Genomic DNA, 15490 nt, shown 5'->3' with positions numbered 1-15490 from the left:
TGTTGCGTTGAAGGGTGGTAGTAACTACCTGTTTGTGTCAAGGCTGGTGAAGACAGCCATTGGGAGGCTAGGCTGTGGAGTCACATCACGGATGATGCAACCAAGCCAGTGGCTAAAGACGGAGAAGGAGCTGAAGGTGTGGGAGATTCAGTTGCTGCTGCCGAAGAAGAAGTGGATTCAAGAAGACTTGATGTGCTTTCAGTGTACAAGGGTCCCTTGAAGAGCATCTTGGAGGCCTACAGCTACTGCGAGACTCAAAACACCTGTGGGAGTACTCCAGAAGAACATTGGAACGTTACCAATCTGAACCGCGTGTATGAGATTAAGAAGGCCATCAACACACTGGTTCAAGATGGGAAGAGTTCACCAAGAATTTGGGCAAGTATAGATCCTTGTGGTCTGAGCGGAATCATTGAGGCCAAGCACCGCGGATCAAGAGCTACTCATGGAGAGGAGGGAGCAGGATCAGGTGTTTGGATGCTGCTGACACTAGATCTCCATTCAATGATGTGATCAAGCACATGTTGAGGATGCCGAGTCTTCCATCTATGGAGGAAGTGTGTGCGCAGATTCAGAAGGAAGAGGGGTCACTTGGTAATGTTTGGAGGGAAAGGAGACATGGCTCTGTCCAACAAGGCTGAAGCAATCCAAGCACACAGGCTGCTTACGTGGAGAGGAAAGGAAGTTCAGTGGAAACTGTGACCATTGCAAGTATTAGATTTGATGATTTAAAGAGTGATTAACTCTAATCTGAGAATTAAAGAGATTGGAGATTAAGAACAAGAGAGAGACTTAAGAGAGAGAGACTCAAAACTCCATTAATTAATACTGATGAGGGTTTACAAGTATATAAAGAGAGAGCAACAAGGAATTTCGAAATGTATAAGCATGTGTAGTCAAAGGACAGGCTGGAACTCCTTTTGAATCACTTGGCTGTGCTTTCTCACATGCTTGCACTAGTAGAAAAGCATCCTCTCCTTTCCAGCATCATACAGGCTGTCAAAGTGCTCCCTTATCCTTCCTTATCCTCTTTGGTCGAGTTTACTCTCTTCCCTTCACTAAGTTACCTTCTCATGCCATCAGATAACTTCCCAAGTTGTTACTGTGGTTAAACTAAAGTTACCACAGTAAAACTCCAAAGTTACTGTCTACTCCAACTCTCTTCCTCTCTCAATATATCAACTCTTTATTCTCTCATCTCAACACTCCCCCTCAAGCTTGACCATGTGGAACAAGTCAAGCTTGGAAGGACCATGAGATCTCCCTCATTAAAACCTCATTAAAGAAAACCCATTGGGACAAAACCTTAATGAGGAAAAAGAGTAGAGATCACATGATCAGGAGAGTGTATAGACTAGCCCTTAGGCGAGAGATCAATGAGTCCTAACCTGATGTGTATGGACTCCATTGTCTTTTGCCTTGCTGCCTTTGTGAACACATCTGCTAACTGATCCTCACTCCGAGTATAACAAGGTAGAATCACCCCAAGAATCATCATCTGCCTCACCTTGTGACAATCAACCTCAATGTGCTTTGTTCTCTCATGGAACACAGAGTTAGATGCAATGTGGATAGCTGCTTGATTATCACAATGCATTGTCATTGGCGTTGCTTGAATAATCTCCAGATGCTTCAAAATCCCTTTTATCCACACTAGCTCATTTGTAAGCTTCAGCATTGCTCTATACTCGGCCTCAGCACTGGAACAAGACACTACCTTCTGCTTCTTACTCTTCCAAGTGACCAAGTTACCACCAATGAATGTACAATAGCCTGTGGTTGATCTTCTATCTGCTCGGTCACCAGCCCAATCTGCATCACAGTAGCCTACAACCTCAGTACTCTTGTTACATCCCATCCATACTCCAAGACCAGTAGTTCCATTCAGATACATCAAGATCCTTTCCACCATCCGCCAGTGGTGCTCCTTAGGAACTTGCATGTGTTGACTGACTTGATTCACCGCAAAGCACACATCAGGTCTAGTAATGGTAAGATAAATCAACTTCCCCACTAGCTTCCTATACAGCTTAGGATCATGGAATGGCTTGCTATCCTCAATCTCCCCCTCACGTGGAACCTTGTAACCATCCTCCATTGGCATCTTGGCTGTCTTTCCTCCATAGGCATCTGCTCCCTTCAATAGATCAATCACATACTTCCTTTGAGACATAAACAATCCTTCCTTTGATCTGCATATCTCAATCCCAAGAAAATACTTCATTTCCCCCAAGTCTTTAATCTCAAAGCTTGCCTTGAGATACTCCTTTGTAGCCTTGATGCCTTCCTTATCACTGCCTGTGATGATGATATCATCCACATACACAAGCAATACCACAATACCAGATGAGGTGGTTAGGGTAAAGAGAGTGTGATCCAATTCTGACTTTCTGAACCCTCTCCCATTCAGTGTAGTACTCAACTTGTTGTACCACGCCCTTGGAGACTGCTTGAGACCATAGATAGCTTTCCTCAACCTCAACACATTACCCTTCTTTACTAGATGTTCAAGACCTGGTGGTGGATGCATGTATACTTCATCTTCCAACTCTCCTTGAAGGAATGCATTCTTCACATCCATTTGCCACAAATCCCACTCAAGATTCACAGCTAAAGATAATACAATCCTGATAGTATGAAGTTTAGCCACAGGAGCAAAGGTCTCAACATAGTCCTCACCATATGTCTGAGTAAATCCTCTTGCCACCAACCTAGACTTGCGCCTCTCTATTCTTCCATCAGGATGAAACTTGATTGTGAACACCCATTTACTAGTCACTGCCTTCTTCCCTTTAGGCAGCTCACTCTCATACCATGTTTCATTCTTAATCATGGCTCCGGACTCATCAGCAACTGAATCTCTCCACTCCTTTAAAGCCATAGCTTCTTCATATGTCCTTGGAATATAGCTCTCATCCAAGCTTACTGTGAAGGCTGTATGCTCGTCCGGAAACTCTGCAAAGGAACACATAGCTTGAGAAGGATGCTCCACAGCCTGGGCATTGTAGTACACTCTCGTGTTTACCCAGTTGGAAGCATCTCTCTTCACCCTTGTGCTCCTCCTTAGCTCCTGAACTTGTTCTTCTTGTGGCTCTTGCCCATCTTCACTTGATTGAGCACCACTCTCATTTGACCCATCAGGATCCACTTCCCAATCTCCACTAGACTGAGTACCACTCTCATCTGAGCCAGTAGACTCTCTTTGCCCATCTCCACTAGACTGAGCACCACTCTCTACTTCCTGTGTCACCTCTTGATTATGCTGGCCTGAATCTTCTTGATTTTGCACTTGCTCATGAGATTCAGTTCCATTCCCCCTCTCATGATCAAGAGGAGTTGTTCTTTCAGCTTCACTAGTCGGATTGGAAGACTCTCTTCTTCCAGATTCCTGATCCTGGGATAACCCTATCCCTAGCTTCTCCAACAGCACCCTCAGTGTTGTTGCTCTATCAGATGGAGCTTGAGACAAATCCTTCAGATTTTCCCACTCCTTTTCTTCATAATACCCTTTGGATTCAATAAACTTCACTTCTCTAGATACCATCACTCTCCTTGCTTCAGGATCATAGCACTTGTATCCCTTCTGAGTGATAGAGTATCCAATGAACATAGCCTTAGTACTCTTTGCCTCCAGCTTGTTTCTCTGTTCTCCTGGAGTCATGACATAGCATACACACCCAAATACTCGTAGGTGATCAATAAAAGGCTTGCTCTTATTCAGCACCTCAAATGGAGACAGATTCTTCAGTATCTTGGTTGGGACCCGGTTGATGAGATAGCAAGCAGTCTGTACAGCATCTCCCCAAAATCTTTTTGGGCCATTTGCATGAAACATCATCGACCTAGCAACCTCCATCAAGTGCCTATTCTTCCTCTCAGCTACACCATTCTGCTGTGGTGTGTAGGGACAACTGGTCTGATGCACAATCCCATGCTTGGCTAGATGACTCTTGAAGGCATTGCTGATGTATTCACCTCCGTTGTCTGATCTCAGTACCTTCACAGTAGCATTGTATTGATTAGATACATATGCTTGGAAGTTCATAAACGCTTCTAGCACCTTATCTTTAGATGGAAGCAATGTGAGCCATGTATACTTAGACTTCTCATCAATGAATGTCACAAAGTATTTATGGCTGTCTCTAGACATGCATGGAGCGGTCCACACATCCGAGTGAACTAGATCAAAGCAATGCTCATAAGTAGTCTTAGATGTTGGGAAAACAGTCCTACAATGCTTTCCTAATATGCATGCTTCACAATCCAAGTGATTGAATGACATATTAGGGATTATCAATTCAATGGCACGAGCATGAGGATGTCCTAATCTAGCATGCCAAGTAATACTATCAATCTTCTCAGCAGTACTACTCAAGCAAATAGAATCAAAGGGATTAGAGGTCTTAGCCAAGTCGAGGTGGTATAGCTGATTTTTGCTGTCTCCTCTGCCAATGACTCTCCCAGTCTTCAAATCTTGAAACTCAACTTCATCAGGTCTGAATACTACTTGACAATCAAGATCAATGGTAGCTTTCTTCACAGATAATAGATTTGAAGTGAACTGAGGCATGTAGAAGGCAGCCGTGTCCTTCTCAAACAGTTTGAGCTTTCCCACTCCTTCTATTGGGATCATAGCACCATTAGCTATCCTAACACTCCCTGTTGCAGCCTTGATCTCACTTATAAGCCTCCTATCACTGATCATATGATGACTTGCTCCAGAATCAATCACCATGGGTTTAGAAGCTCCGGATTGTATAGCATGCTTCTTGCTTGCTGCTAAGGCTTGTACATGTTCCATGAACACTCTCCATTCCTTCCTGGTGATGCGATCATCAGCTCCACTCCCTTTCTCCTGCTCTCTTAACACCCCACTGTCTTCTACTGATTCCCCCATGTAGGCTGAGTAAGAACACTCTCCCACAACTCTCTTTCTACCCTTTCCTATGTTGATAGAAGCTTTGGATAGCATTCTGCACCTTCTCTTCTTCCGGAAGCCCTCACTCCTACTCCCGGTTAGCCTCCATGAGCCCTCACTCCTACTCATGGTTAGCTTCTGGAAGCTCTCACTCCTACTCCCAGTTGGCTTCCATGAGCTCTCACTCCTACTCATGGTTAGCCTCTCATCATCTCTCATTATCTCATACGCCCTTCTTATAAGCCCACAAATCTCTTCCATTTCCGGAAGCTGTTCCCCTCTTAGAACCATCTCCACCAGCCACCCATATGATGACTCCATGCTCGCCAAGAGCTTCAAGACCGTCTCTTGCTCTTGTGTAGTATCCCCATCCACATGGGATCTCAACCCTTGTAGTTCAACCCACAAATGTTGTAGCTTCCTCACATGGTTATTGAACTCTTCTCTTCCTGGTTTACCTCCACTAATCACCTTCTTGACTTCATACACTCTCCTAAGACTGATCTTGTTCTCATAAACATCTTCAATCTTCTCAAGCAGTGTACTTTCTTCAAGACTAAAGCAATTTCCACTTGTTTCTCTTGCTGTCTGATCTTTCTCAGCAGCTTTACCCTTCAAAGACTCTTCCTTCTCATGGTTTCTCCAAACTCCACACCTCTTCAGAGTCGTTTTCATTTGTGAGAACCACCCCCACTCATTCCCTCTCTCTTCCTTCTCTTCACGCCTTGCTGAACCACAAGCTAGACCCATCTTCTGACCTTGTCAAACACCTAAAGGGACTCCCTTGAAGCTGACTCTCCAAAAGAAACACCAACAGACACAAACTTGACTTTTAAAGGATCTAGCTCTTGAAAAATCTCAAGAACTCTCAAGAACACTCAAGAACACTCAAGAACATTTAGAAAAACGAAATCACTCTCTCCTTTTAAAGGAACCTGGCTCTGATACCATATTAGATTTGTGATTTAAAGAGTGATTAAGTCTAATCTGAGAATTAAAGAGATTGGAGATTAAGAACAAGAGAGAGACTTAAGAGAGAGAGACTCAAAACTCCATTAATTAATACTGATGAGGGTTTACAAGTATATAAAGAGAGAGCAACAAGGAATTTCGAAATGTATAAGCATGTGTAGTCAAAGGACAGGCTGGAACTCCTTTTGAATCACTTGGCTGTGCTTTCTCACATGCTTGCACTAGTAGAAAAGCATCCTCTCCTTTCCAGCATCATACAGGCTGTCAAAGTGCTCCCTTATCCTTCCTTATCCTCTTTGGTCGAGTTTACTCTCTCCCTTCACTAAGTTACCTTCTCATGCCATCAGATAACTCCCCAAGTTGTTACTGTGGTTAAACTAAAGTTACCACAGTAAAACTCCAAAGTTACTGTCTACTCCAACTCTCTTCCTCTCTCAATATATCAACTCTTTATTCTCTCATCTCAACAGCAAGAAGCCGGGACACAAGAGGAGTCAGTGCTGGATCCTACACCCCCATTTGAAGCCGGCCAAGTTCAACAAGGAGAGAGAGGGAAGAGCTCACCTTTCTGCAGAGACAAGTGAAGCTGGCGCATCAGGAGCTGGCTCATCCGGTCTTGCGGGTGAAAGTGAAGGAAGAGCCTTAACCTCTCACCACCAAGGAGCTGTGAAGAACATGGATCATGAGGTGATCAAGAAGTCAGACATTGATGCCTTGATCAAAGCCCTTAAAGAGTCTGGTAAAGCCCTTGGTTATTCCTATACTGCTCATGTGTTGCCTAGAACTTGTGATAGTTTGCTAGGAAACTTTGATAGAATAGGAAATGAACCAGATAGATATACAACCTTTGCTGCTGATAGGATGTCTAGAAATGAATCCACATTGCTGATCTCATTGATAAACTGAAACTGGTAAAAGAATCACCTAGGAATCCTATTGCTCAAGGAATAAAACCATTGATTATTGATTCAGGTGCTTCACATCATATGATAAGTGATGATAGCCTTATAAAGAACATAGAACCGGCTCATGGACATGTAATGATTGCAAATGGTGATAGAATTCCTATTAGAGGAGTAGGAGACTTGAAACTGTTTAATAAGGATTCTAAGCTTTGTACATGCCTGAGTTTACTTCTAATCTATTATCTGTTAAGAGGTGTACCAATGATCTTCAATGCAATGTTATTTTCAGTCCTAATGATGTGAAATTTCAGGATATTGAAAGCAGTAAGTTGATTGGGCGAGGAGTAACCAAAGGAGACCTTTATTTACTTGAAGACCTTTCTATCATTTCTAGTTCTAGTTGCTTGTTGAGTTCCGTTTAAGTAGAGGTGCATTGTGGCATTCTAGGCTAGGACATCCACATGTTAGAGCCTTAAGCTTAATGTTACCAGGTGTCATGTTTAAAAATAATGAGTGTGAAGCTTGTATTTTGGGAAAACATTGTAAGACTGTGTTCAAGAGATCTACTACTATCTATGATAAATGCTTTGATCTTGTTCATTCTGATGTATGACTGCTCCATGCTTATCTAGGGACAATTACAAATACTTTGTCACATTCATAGATGAGAAATCCAAATACACCTGGATAACACTAATTAAAACAAAGGATAGGGTGTTGACATGAAGCAATAAAGAGAGGAGAATGAAGTAAGAAGCAAGAGGGGAACAATTACATCCGGATCAAGCAATCACTCAACTTACCTTGCTAGACAAGTCTGTCCGTACAAGACAACCCTAACTTGGAGTGCAAGACATAAGAGTGACTGATGTAGAAGAGAAGAAGGCAAGAAGAATGTTTGGAATCGCCTAAGGGAAGTGGGGAACCGTTGAGAGTGCAGGTCACGGGTCTGGTTAAGGATTCAAAGTCTTCCCACCCGTTAGGACCTGTCACTATCCAGGACCACTTTGCCCATCTCTCCTCTGTCTTAACTTCTTTGTTTATTGTTTCCTTAATGTCGACATCTTGCTGTATGAATTCTATAAATGGGTTGTTCCCATAAACAAATCATTCAAGGGAAAAGAGTTCTCTATTATTCTCTTTGTCAATCTCTCTCTCTCTCTCACGGTTCAACCTAGTTCTTCTCTAATCTCTTCACAAATCTTCCTTAAACTCTCACATAAATCCTATAAAACTCTCATGGTATCAGAGCAGCTGTGCTCTTGAGACCTAAATCTCTTTTTCTTCCGCGAACTCTCTGTGTTTTATTTCTATTTTTGGCAAAGTTCATCCTGTTCTTGAGGTGTTCTTCAATCTCATTTCCAGAATTTGCCAAAAGTAGCAAAGTTCATCCAAAACTTTCGTTTCTCTTTCTCTCTTGATGGATACCTCCGAGAACCCAAAGATGGTAATGATACCAGTTACTCTCAAGGGTCCTAACTACCTGACATGGGCAAGACTTGCCAAAACAGCTCTCGGAGGCAGAGGTCTTTGGGAGATTGTTGAAGAAGGCCGCCCCACCAAGAAGACTGTCCTAGGAGAGGATGGCAAAGAAGTGGTGGTTGCGGATGCTGGGGATAAGAAGAAAGGTCAGGAGGACCTCATGGTGTTGTCTATCATCCAGAATAGCCTCGCCCCTTCTCTCCAAGAGGCTTATGCATTCTGTGAAACTTCCAAGGAGCTGTGGGATACTCTCAAGAAGGTGTATGCCAACAAATCCAACATCAGCAAGGTGTATGAAGTAAAAGGAGCAATCAATTCTCTAAGTCAAGAGGACACAGACTTTGATGCTCATTTTGGGAAGTTCCGGTCTCTATGGGCTGAGCTAGAGATGCTCAGACCCGCAACAGTTGATCCGGATGTTCTACATGAAAGAAGGGAGCAAGATAAGGTCTTTGCCTTGCTGCTCACTCTCAACCCAGGGTATGATGACCTTATTAGGCACATACTGAGGAACAAGGAGCTTCCATCTCTAGATGAAGTGTGTGCTGAGATTCAGAAGGAGCACGGCTCAGTGGGTCTCTTTAAGAGAAAGGGAGAGCTAGTGATGGCCAATCAAGCTGAAGGAGCCGAGAGCAAACCTGCCGGAGTAGCCAACAAAGGGTACTACAAGCCGGAGGAAAAGAAAGTGTGGGTGTGTGATCATTGCAAGAGGAAGGGTCACGGCAAGGACAAGTGCTGGATACTTCACCCACACCTCAAACCGGCTAAGTTCAAGACTGATGGTCGGGCAAACTACTCAGGTGATGTAGGAGAAGCTTCCACGGCCTACCGCACTCATGAGGGCAAGGGAAACCAGGATGAGTCCATCAAGAAATCTGACATTGAGGCACTCATCAAAGCTCTCAAGGAGTCTGGTAAAACTCTTGGTTCCTCCCTTAGTGCATCATATCAATTGCCTAGGAGTTTATTCACGGCGTTTCAAGTTGCTCATGAATCTGATAGAGTTAAACCCTTAGTCATAGACTCAGGAGCCTCTCATCACATGATTAGTGATTTAAATTTGATTAAAAATATCACTCCTGCAGTAGGAAATGTTATGATAGCTGATGGTAACAAGGTTCCAATTAAAGGCATAGGGGAACTTAAATTATTTGAGAAAGAATCCAAAGCTTTCTACATGCCTAGTTTCACTTCTAATCTATTATCTGTGAAAAGGGTGACCAATGACTTGAATTGCAATGTTATATTTACGCCTGATGATGTCTACTTTCAGGATATTGACTCATGTAGGTTGCTTGGCAAAGGTGTGAGCAAGGGAAACCTGTACTTGCTAGAAGACACTAAGCTTGCATCCGATCTATCTGTTGCTTTCAATTCAAGTTTTAATTTCCCTAAAGATGTAATGTGGCATGCTAGATTAGGACATCCTCATTCTCGTGCCTTGAACATCATGTTGCCTAGTATTTCATTCCAGCAAGATTGTGAAGCTTGTATCTTAGGAAAACATTGCAAAACTGTATTTCCCAAGTCTAGTACAATCTATGAACACTGCTTTGATTTAATCCACTCGGATGTATGGACAGCTCCATGTCTTTCTAGAGAACATCACAAGTATTTTGTGACCTTTATTGATGAGAAATCCAAGTACACATGGATCACTCTCTTACAATCAAAGGATAGGGTCTTAGATGCATTTATAAACTTTGAAACATATGTCTCTAACCATTATAATGCCAAAGTTAAGATTTTGAGATCAGATAATGGAGGAGAGTACACCAGCAATGCATTCAAAGCTCATCTAGCCAAACAAGGTGTGATTCATCAAACCAGCTGTCCATACACTCCCCAACAAAATGGTGTGGCCGAGAGGAAGAACAGGCATCTCATGGAGGTCACTAGGAGCATGATGTTCCATACTAGTGTCCCAAAGAGCTTTTGGGGTGATGCGGTCCTAACTGCATGCTACCTGATCAACCGCATTCCTACCAGAGTTCTACAAGACTGCTCTCCATTTGAGGTATTGAACAAAGCTAAACCATCTATTGATCATATGCGTGTGTTTGGGTGCCTTTGTTTTGTTTTGAAACCAGGAGAACTGAGGAACAAACTGGAGGCTAAGAGCACAAGAGCTATGTTCATTGGGTATTCACCAAACCAGAAGGGCTATAAGTGCTATGAACCAGAGACTAGGAGAGTCTTGGTATCTAGAGATGTGAAGTTTGTAGAAACCAGAGGGTACTACAACAACAAGGATTGGAATGAGCTGGAGAACTTGTCTCAATCCGCATCAGATAGAGCAGCCAATCTCAGACAAGTCATGAGGAGACTTGGGGTCAGCTTACCTATGGAAGAGCCGGGACAAGCAGGATCAGATAATGTGGGAGGATCAAGCCGGTCTGAAGAGCAAACCGAGACAACTACAGATGAAGTTGAGATCCAAGAAGCTGCTCCCCTTGATCCTGAGGGGGGAAATCAGGGTGAACCACCTGTATCTGAGGAAGTTCATGATCAAGAAGAGCACCATGACCAAGAGGAGGAAGTGGAGGATCAGAATCAGAACTTGGAAGGTGGAGAAGGCACTCAGAATGAAAATGATCAGCCAGTACTTAGGAGAAGTACTAGGATCAAGAAGCCGGCTTCAAACTGGAACAACACCAGAGTCTACTTCAATGCAGAGGCAGTAGCTCACCCACCCAGTGGCGTGTGCTCCCTAGCTCACTATCCAGAAGAACATCAAGCCTTTGTGGGCTCATTGGATCAGGAATGGATACCAAGAACATATGCAGAAGCTATGGAAGATGATGAATGGAGGGAATCAGTGAATGATGAAATGGGAGCCATGGAGAGGAACAACACCTGGTATGAGACAGAGCTTCCAAAAGGAAAGAAAGCCGTGACCAGCAGACTCATACACACTATCAAGTATCTTGCAAATGGAAAGCCAGAAAGAAAAAGACCAGATTGGTAGCAAGAGGATACACACAAGTTTATGGAGAAGACTATCTAGACACCTTTGCACCAGTGGCCAAGCTTCACACAATCCGGATTATCCTTTCATTGGCAGTAAATCAAGAGTGGGATCTTTGGCAAATGGATGTGAAGAATGCCTTCTTGCAAGGTGAACTAGAAGATGAGGTATATATGAGACCACCGCCGGGAATGGAAGAGATGGTGAAACCAGGGAATGTACTCAGACTCAGAAAAGCCATATATGGTTTGAAACAATCACCAAGAGCTTGGTATCACAAGCTGAGCACTACACTGAATGGGAGAGGCTTTGTGAAGTCTCAAGCGGATCACACACTCTTCACTCTCACCAGCAAGCAAGGGATTGTTGTGATTCTAGTCTATGTGGATGATATCATCATCACTGGTTGTGACAAGGAGGGGATCAGTTCAACCAAGACCTTTCTTAAAGCCGCATTTGATATCAAAGACCTAGGAGAACTGAAGTACTTCCTCGGCATTGAGATGTGCAGATCAAAGGAAGGATTGTTCATGTCCCAAAGAAAGTATACCCTGGACATCTTAAAGGAGGCAGGAGATCTTGGAGGAAGACAAGCCAAGACACCACTTGAAGAAGGTTACAAGGTATTGCGAGAGGGGGAGTATGAAGATACTCCATTTGAAGATGTCAAACAATATAGACGGATGGTTGGGAAGCTGATCTATCTAACCATCACTCGGCCAGATGTGTGCTTTGCAGTTAATCAAGTAAGCCAACATATGCAAACTCCCAAGGTTCATCACTGGAACATGGTGGAGAGGATACTAAGATACTTGAGAGAGGCACCAGGTCAGGGTGTATGGATGGCTTGCAACAAGAACACTGAGGTGATAGGATACTGTGATGCAGATTGGGCTGGGGACAGAATAGACAGAAGATCAACCACCGGCTATTGTACATTCATTGGAGGAAATCTGGTCACTTGGAAGAGCAAGAAACAGAAGGTAGTGTCTTGCTCTAGTGCAGAAGCAGAGTACAGATCAATGAGGAAGCTAACCAGTGAGCTTATCTGGATAAAAGGGCTTCTAGGCGACTTGGGAATTGAGATCAAAACTCCCATGACCATGCATTGTGACAACCAAGCCGCAATACACATTGCATCCAACTCAGTCTTCCATGAGAGGACAAAACACATAGAAGTGGACTGCCACAAGGTAAGACAAGCAGTAGAGCAGCAAGTGATTCTCCCATGTTATACAAGAAGTGAGGATCAGCTGGCTGACATCTTCACCAAGGCGGCCAGTAGCAAAGTTTGTGAGTCCATTCTTCCAAGACTTGGACTCATAAACCTCCCATGTCAATAATCCCCTCACCATGGAGTATTCTACTCTTTTTCCTTTGCTTGGTTTTTATCCCAAGTGGTTTTTCCAAGTAAAGGTTTTAATGAGGGAATGCTTCATGGTTTCCAAGCTTGACAATCACCACTGTCAAGCTTGAGGGGGAGTGTTGACATGAAGCAATAAAGAGAGGAGAATGAAGTAAGAAGCAAGAGGGGAACAATTACATCCGGATCAAGCAATCACTCAACTTACCTTGCTAGACAAGTCTGTCCGTACAAGACAACCCTAACTTGGAGTGCAAGACATAAGAGTGACTGATGTAGAAGAGAAGAAGGCAAGAAGAATGTTTGGAATCGCCTAAGGGAAGTGGGGAACCGTTGAGAGTGCAGGTCACGGGTCTGGTTAAGGATTCAAAGTCTTCCCACCCGTTAGGACCTGTCACTATCCAGGACCACTTTGCCCATCTCTCCTCTGTCTTAACTTCTTTGTTTATTGTTTCCTTAATGTCGACATCTTGCTGTATGAATTCTATAAATGGGTTGTTCCCATAAACAAATCATTCAAGGGAAAAGAGTTCTCTATTATTCTCTTTGTCAATCTCTCTCTCTCTCTCACGGTTCAACCTAGTTCTTCTCTAATCTCTTCACAAATCTTCCTTAAACTCTCACATAAATCCTATAAAACTATCATAGGGTTCTAGATGCATTTAGAAACTTTCAATCATATGTTTCTAACCAGTATAATGCCAAGATTAAGATTTTCAGGTCTGATAATGGTGGAGAGTATACTGGCCATGCATTCAAGAACCATCTAGCTCAACATGGGATACTTCACCAAACGAGTTACCCTTATACAGCTCAACAAAATGGAGTGGCTGAGAGAAAGAACAGACATCTTATGGAAGTGGCTAGATCAATGATGTTCCAGATGAGAGTGCCAAAGAGATTCTGGAGTGATGCTGTGATCACGGCTTGCTACCTAATCAATAGGATCCCAACCAAGATCCTGGAAGATAAAGCTCCTTATGAAGTTCTCAACAACAGCAAGCCAGTCCTAGATCACCTAAGAGTGTTTGGGTGTATAAGCTATGTTCTTATCCCGGGAGAGATGAGAAACAAGCTGGAAGCAAAGAGTATCAAAGCTATGATGATAGGATACTCAACCACACAGAAGGGATACAAGTGCTTTGTTCCTGAGTCAAGGAGAGTTCTTGTATCAAGAGATGTCAAGTTCTTTGAAGAGAAGAGCTACTATGAAGATAAAGATTGGAAAGAGCTGGAGGATCTTTCACAACCTTCAGATAAAGCTACAAGCATGAGACAGATACTAGAAGGTCTTGGAATTGGAATGTCCCAGGAGTCGACAGAGAATCAGTCATCTGAAAGACAAGAAGCTGAAGAACCATCTCACCTTGATCATGAGGGAGGGAATGGAATTGAGCCGGATGAGAATCAAGATTTTGCGGATCATCCTGATCAAGGTGGAGCTGAACCAAGTAGTGAAGAACCTAATGAGCTACCAGAACAAGGAGGAGTGGAAGCTACTGAAGTAGAAGCACCAGAGCAAGCACCAGCTGAGGTACCATTAAGGAGAAGCACATGGCTGAAGAGAGATGCTTCCAACTGGGTAAACACGAGAGTGTACTACAATGCCCAGGCTGTGGAGCATCCTTCTCAAGCTGTGTGTTCATTTGCCTGTTATCCAAAGGAGCATTGCGCATTCATGATGAGCCTAGATGAAAGTAGTGTACCAAGATCATATGAAGAGGCAATGCTACATCAAGATTGGAAGGAATCTGTTGGAGATGAGGCAAATGCCATGATAAAGAATGACACTTGGTTTGAAAGTGAGTTGCCAAAAGGAAAGAAGGCAGTAACCAGCAAGTGGATATTCACCATTAAGTATCTACCTGATGGAACCATTGACAGAAAGAAGACAAGACTGGTGGCTAGAGGATACACTCAAACATATGGGGAAGACTACATTGATACCTTTGCCCCTGTTGCCAAGCTACATACAATAAGAATTGTATTGTCTCTTGCTGTGAACCTTGAGTGGGAGCTTTGGCAGATGGATGTGAAGAATGCATTTCTTCAGGGAGAACTAGAAGATGAAGTGTACATGCATCCACCACCGGGTCTTGAACATCTTGTGAAACCAGGGAATGTATTGAGACTCAAGAAGGCAATCTATGGGTTGAAGCAATCACCTAGAGCATGGTACAACAAGCTGAGTACTACTCTGAATGGCCGTGGGTTCAAGAAGTCAGAGTTGGATCACACCCTCTTCACCCTCACTACACCTTCAGGTATCATCTGTCTACTCGTATATGTTGATGACATTATCATAACAGGTAGTGATAAGGCTGGTATAAAAGCCACAAAGGAGTTTTTGAAATCTGTGTTTGAAATCAAAGACTTAGGGGAAATGAAATACTTCCTTGGAATTGAGTTGTGTAGATCTAAGGAAGGATTGTTCATTTCCCAAAGGAAGTATACACTTGATCTTTTGAAAGATGCAGGTATACAAGGAGACAAGACAGCAAAGATGCCTCTTGAAGATGGATACAAGGTTCCACGTGAGGGGGAGGTTGAAGATAGCAAGGCCTTTCATGATCCAAAGCTGTACAGGAAGCTAGTAGGGAAGCTCATCTACCTTACAATCACACGACCAGACATATGCTTTGCGGTGAACCAAGTGAGCCAGCATATGCAAGTCCCAAAGGATCATCACTGGCGCATGGTGGAGAGACTTCTCTTATATCTGAATGGGACGACAAGCCTTGGAGTGTGGATGGGATGCAACAAGAGCACTGAAGTGGTGGGATACTGTGATGCGGATTGGGCTGGAGATAGAGCAGACAGGAGATCAACCACCGGCTATTGTACATTCATTGGAGGCAACTTGGTGACTTGGAAGAGTAAGA

General features: G+C 43.4%; 1 protein-coding gene across 1 annotated transcript; it reads left to right on the top strand.

Moving 5' to 3' along the window:
• Nucleotides 1-42: 42 nt before the first annotated feature.
• LOC125606627 lies at nucleotides 43-6796 on the top strand (the record flags this gene model as incomplete). The annotated part of the gene is made up of 3 exons (XM_048775542.1): nucleotides 43-211; nucleotides 660-711; nucleotides 6364-6796. Coding segments are annotated over 3 exons (654 nt in total), but the record flags the coding sequence as incomplete, so codon positions are not given.
• Nucleotides 6797-15490: the final 8694 nt, after the last annotated feature.

The sequence above is a fragment of the Brassica napus genome, unplaced genomic scaffold (assembly GCF_020379485.1).
Source record: "Brassica napus cultivar Da-Ae unplaced genomic scaffold, Da-Ae ScsIHWf_912;HRSCAF=1292, whole genome shotgun sequence".
Taxonomy (NCBI): domain Eukaryota; kingdom Viridiplantae; phylum Streptophyta; class Magnoliopsida; order Brassicales; family Brassicaceae; genus Brassica; species Brassica napus.
Note: the sequence above shows the minus strand (reverse complement) of the source record. Positions and strands in the feature narration are given on the sequence as shown.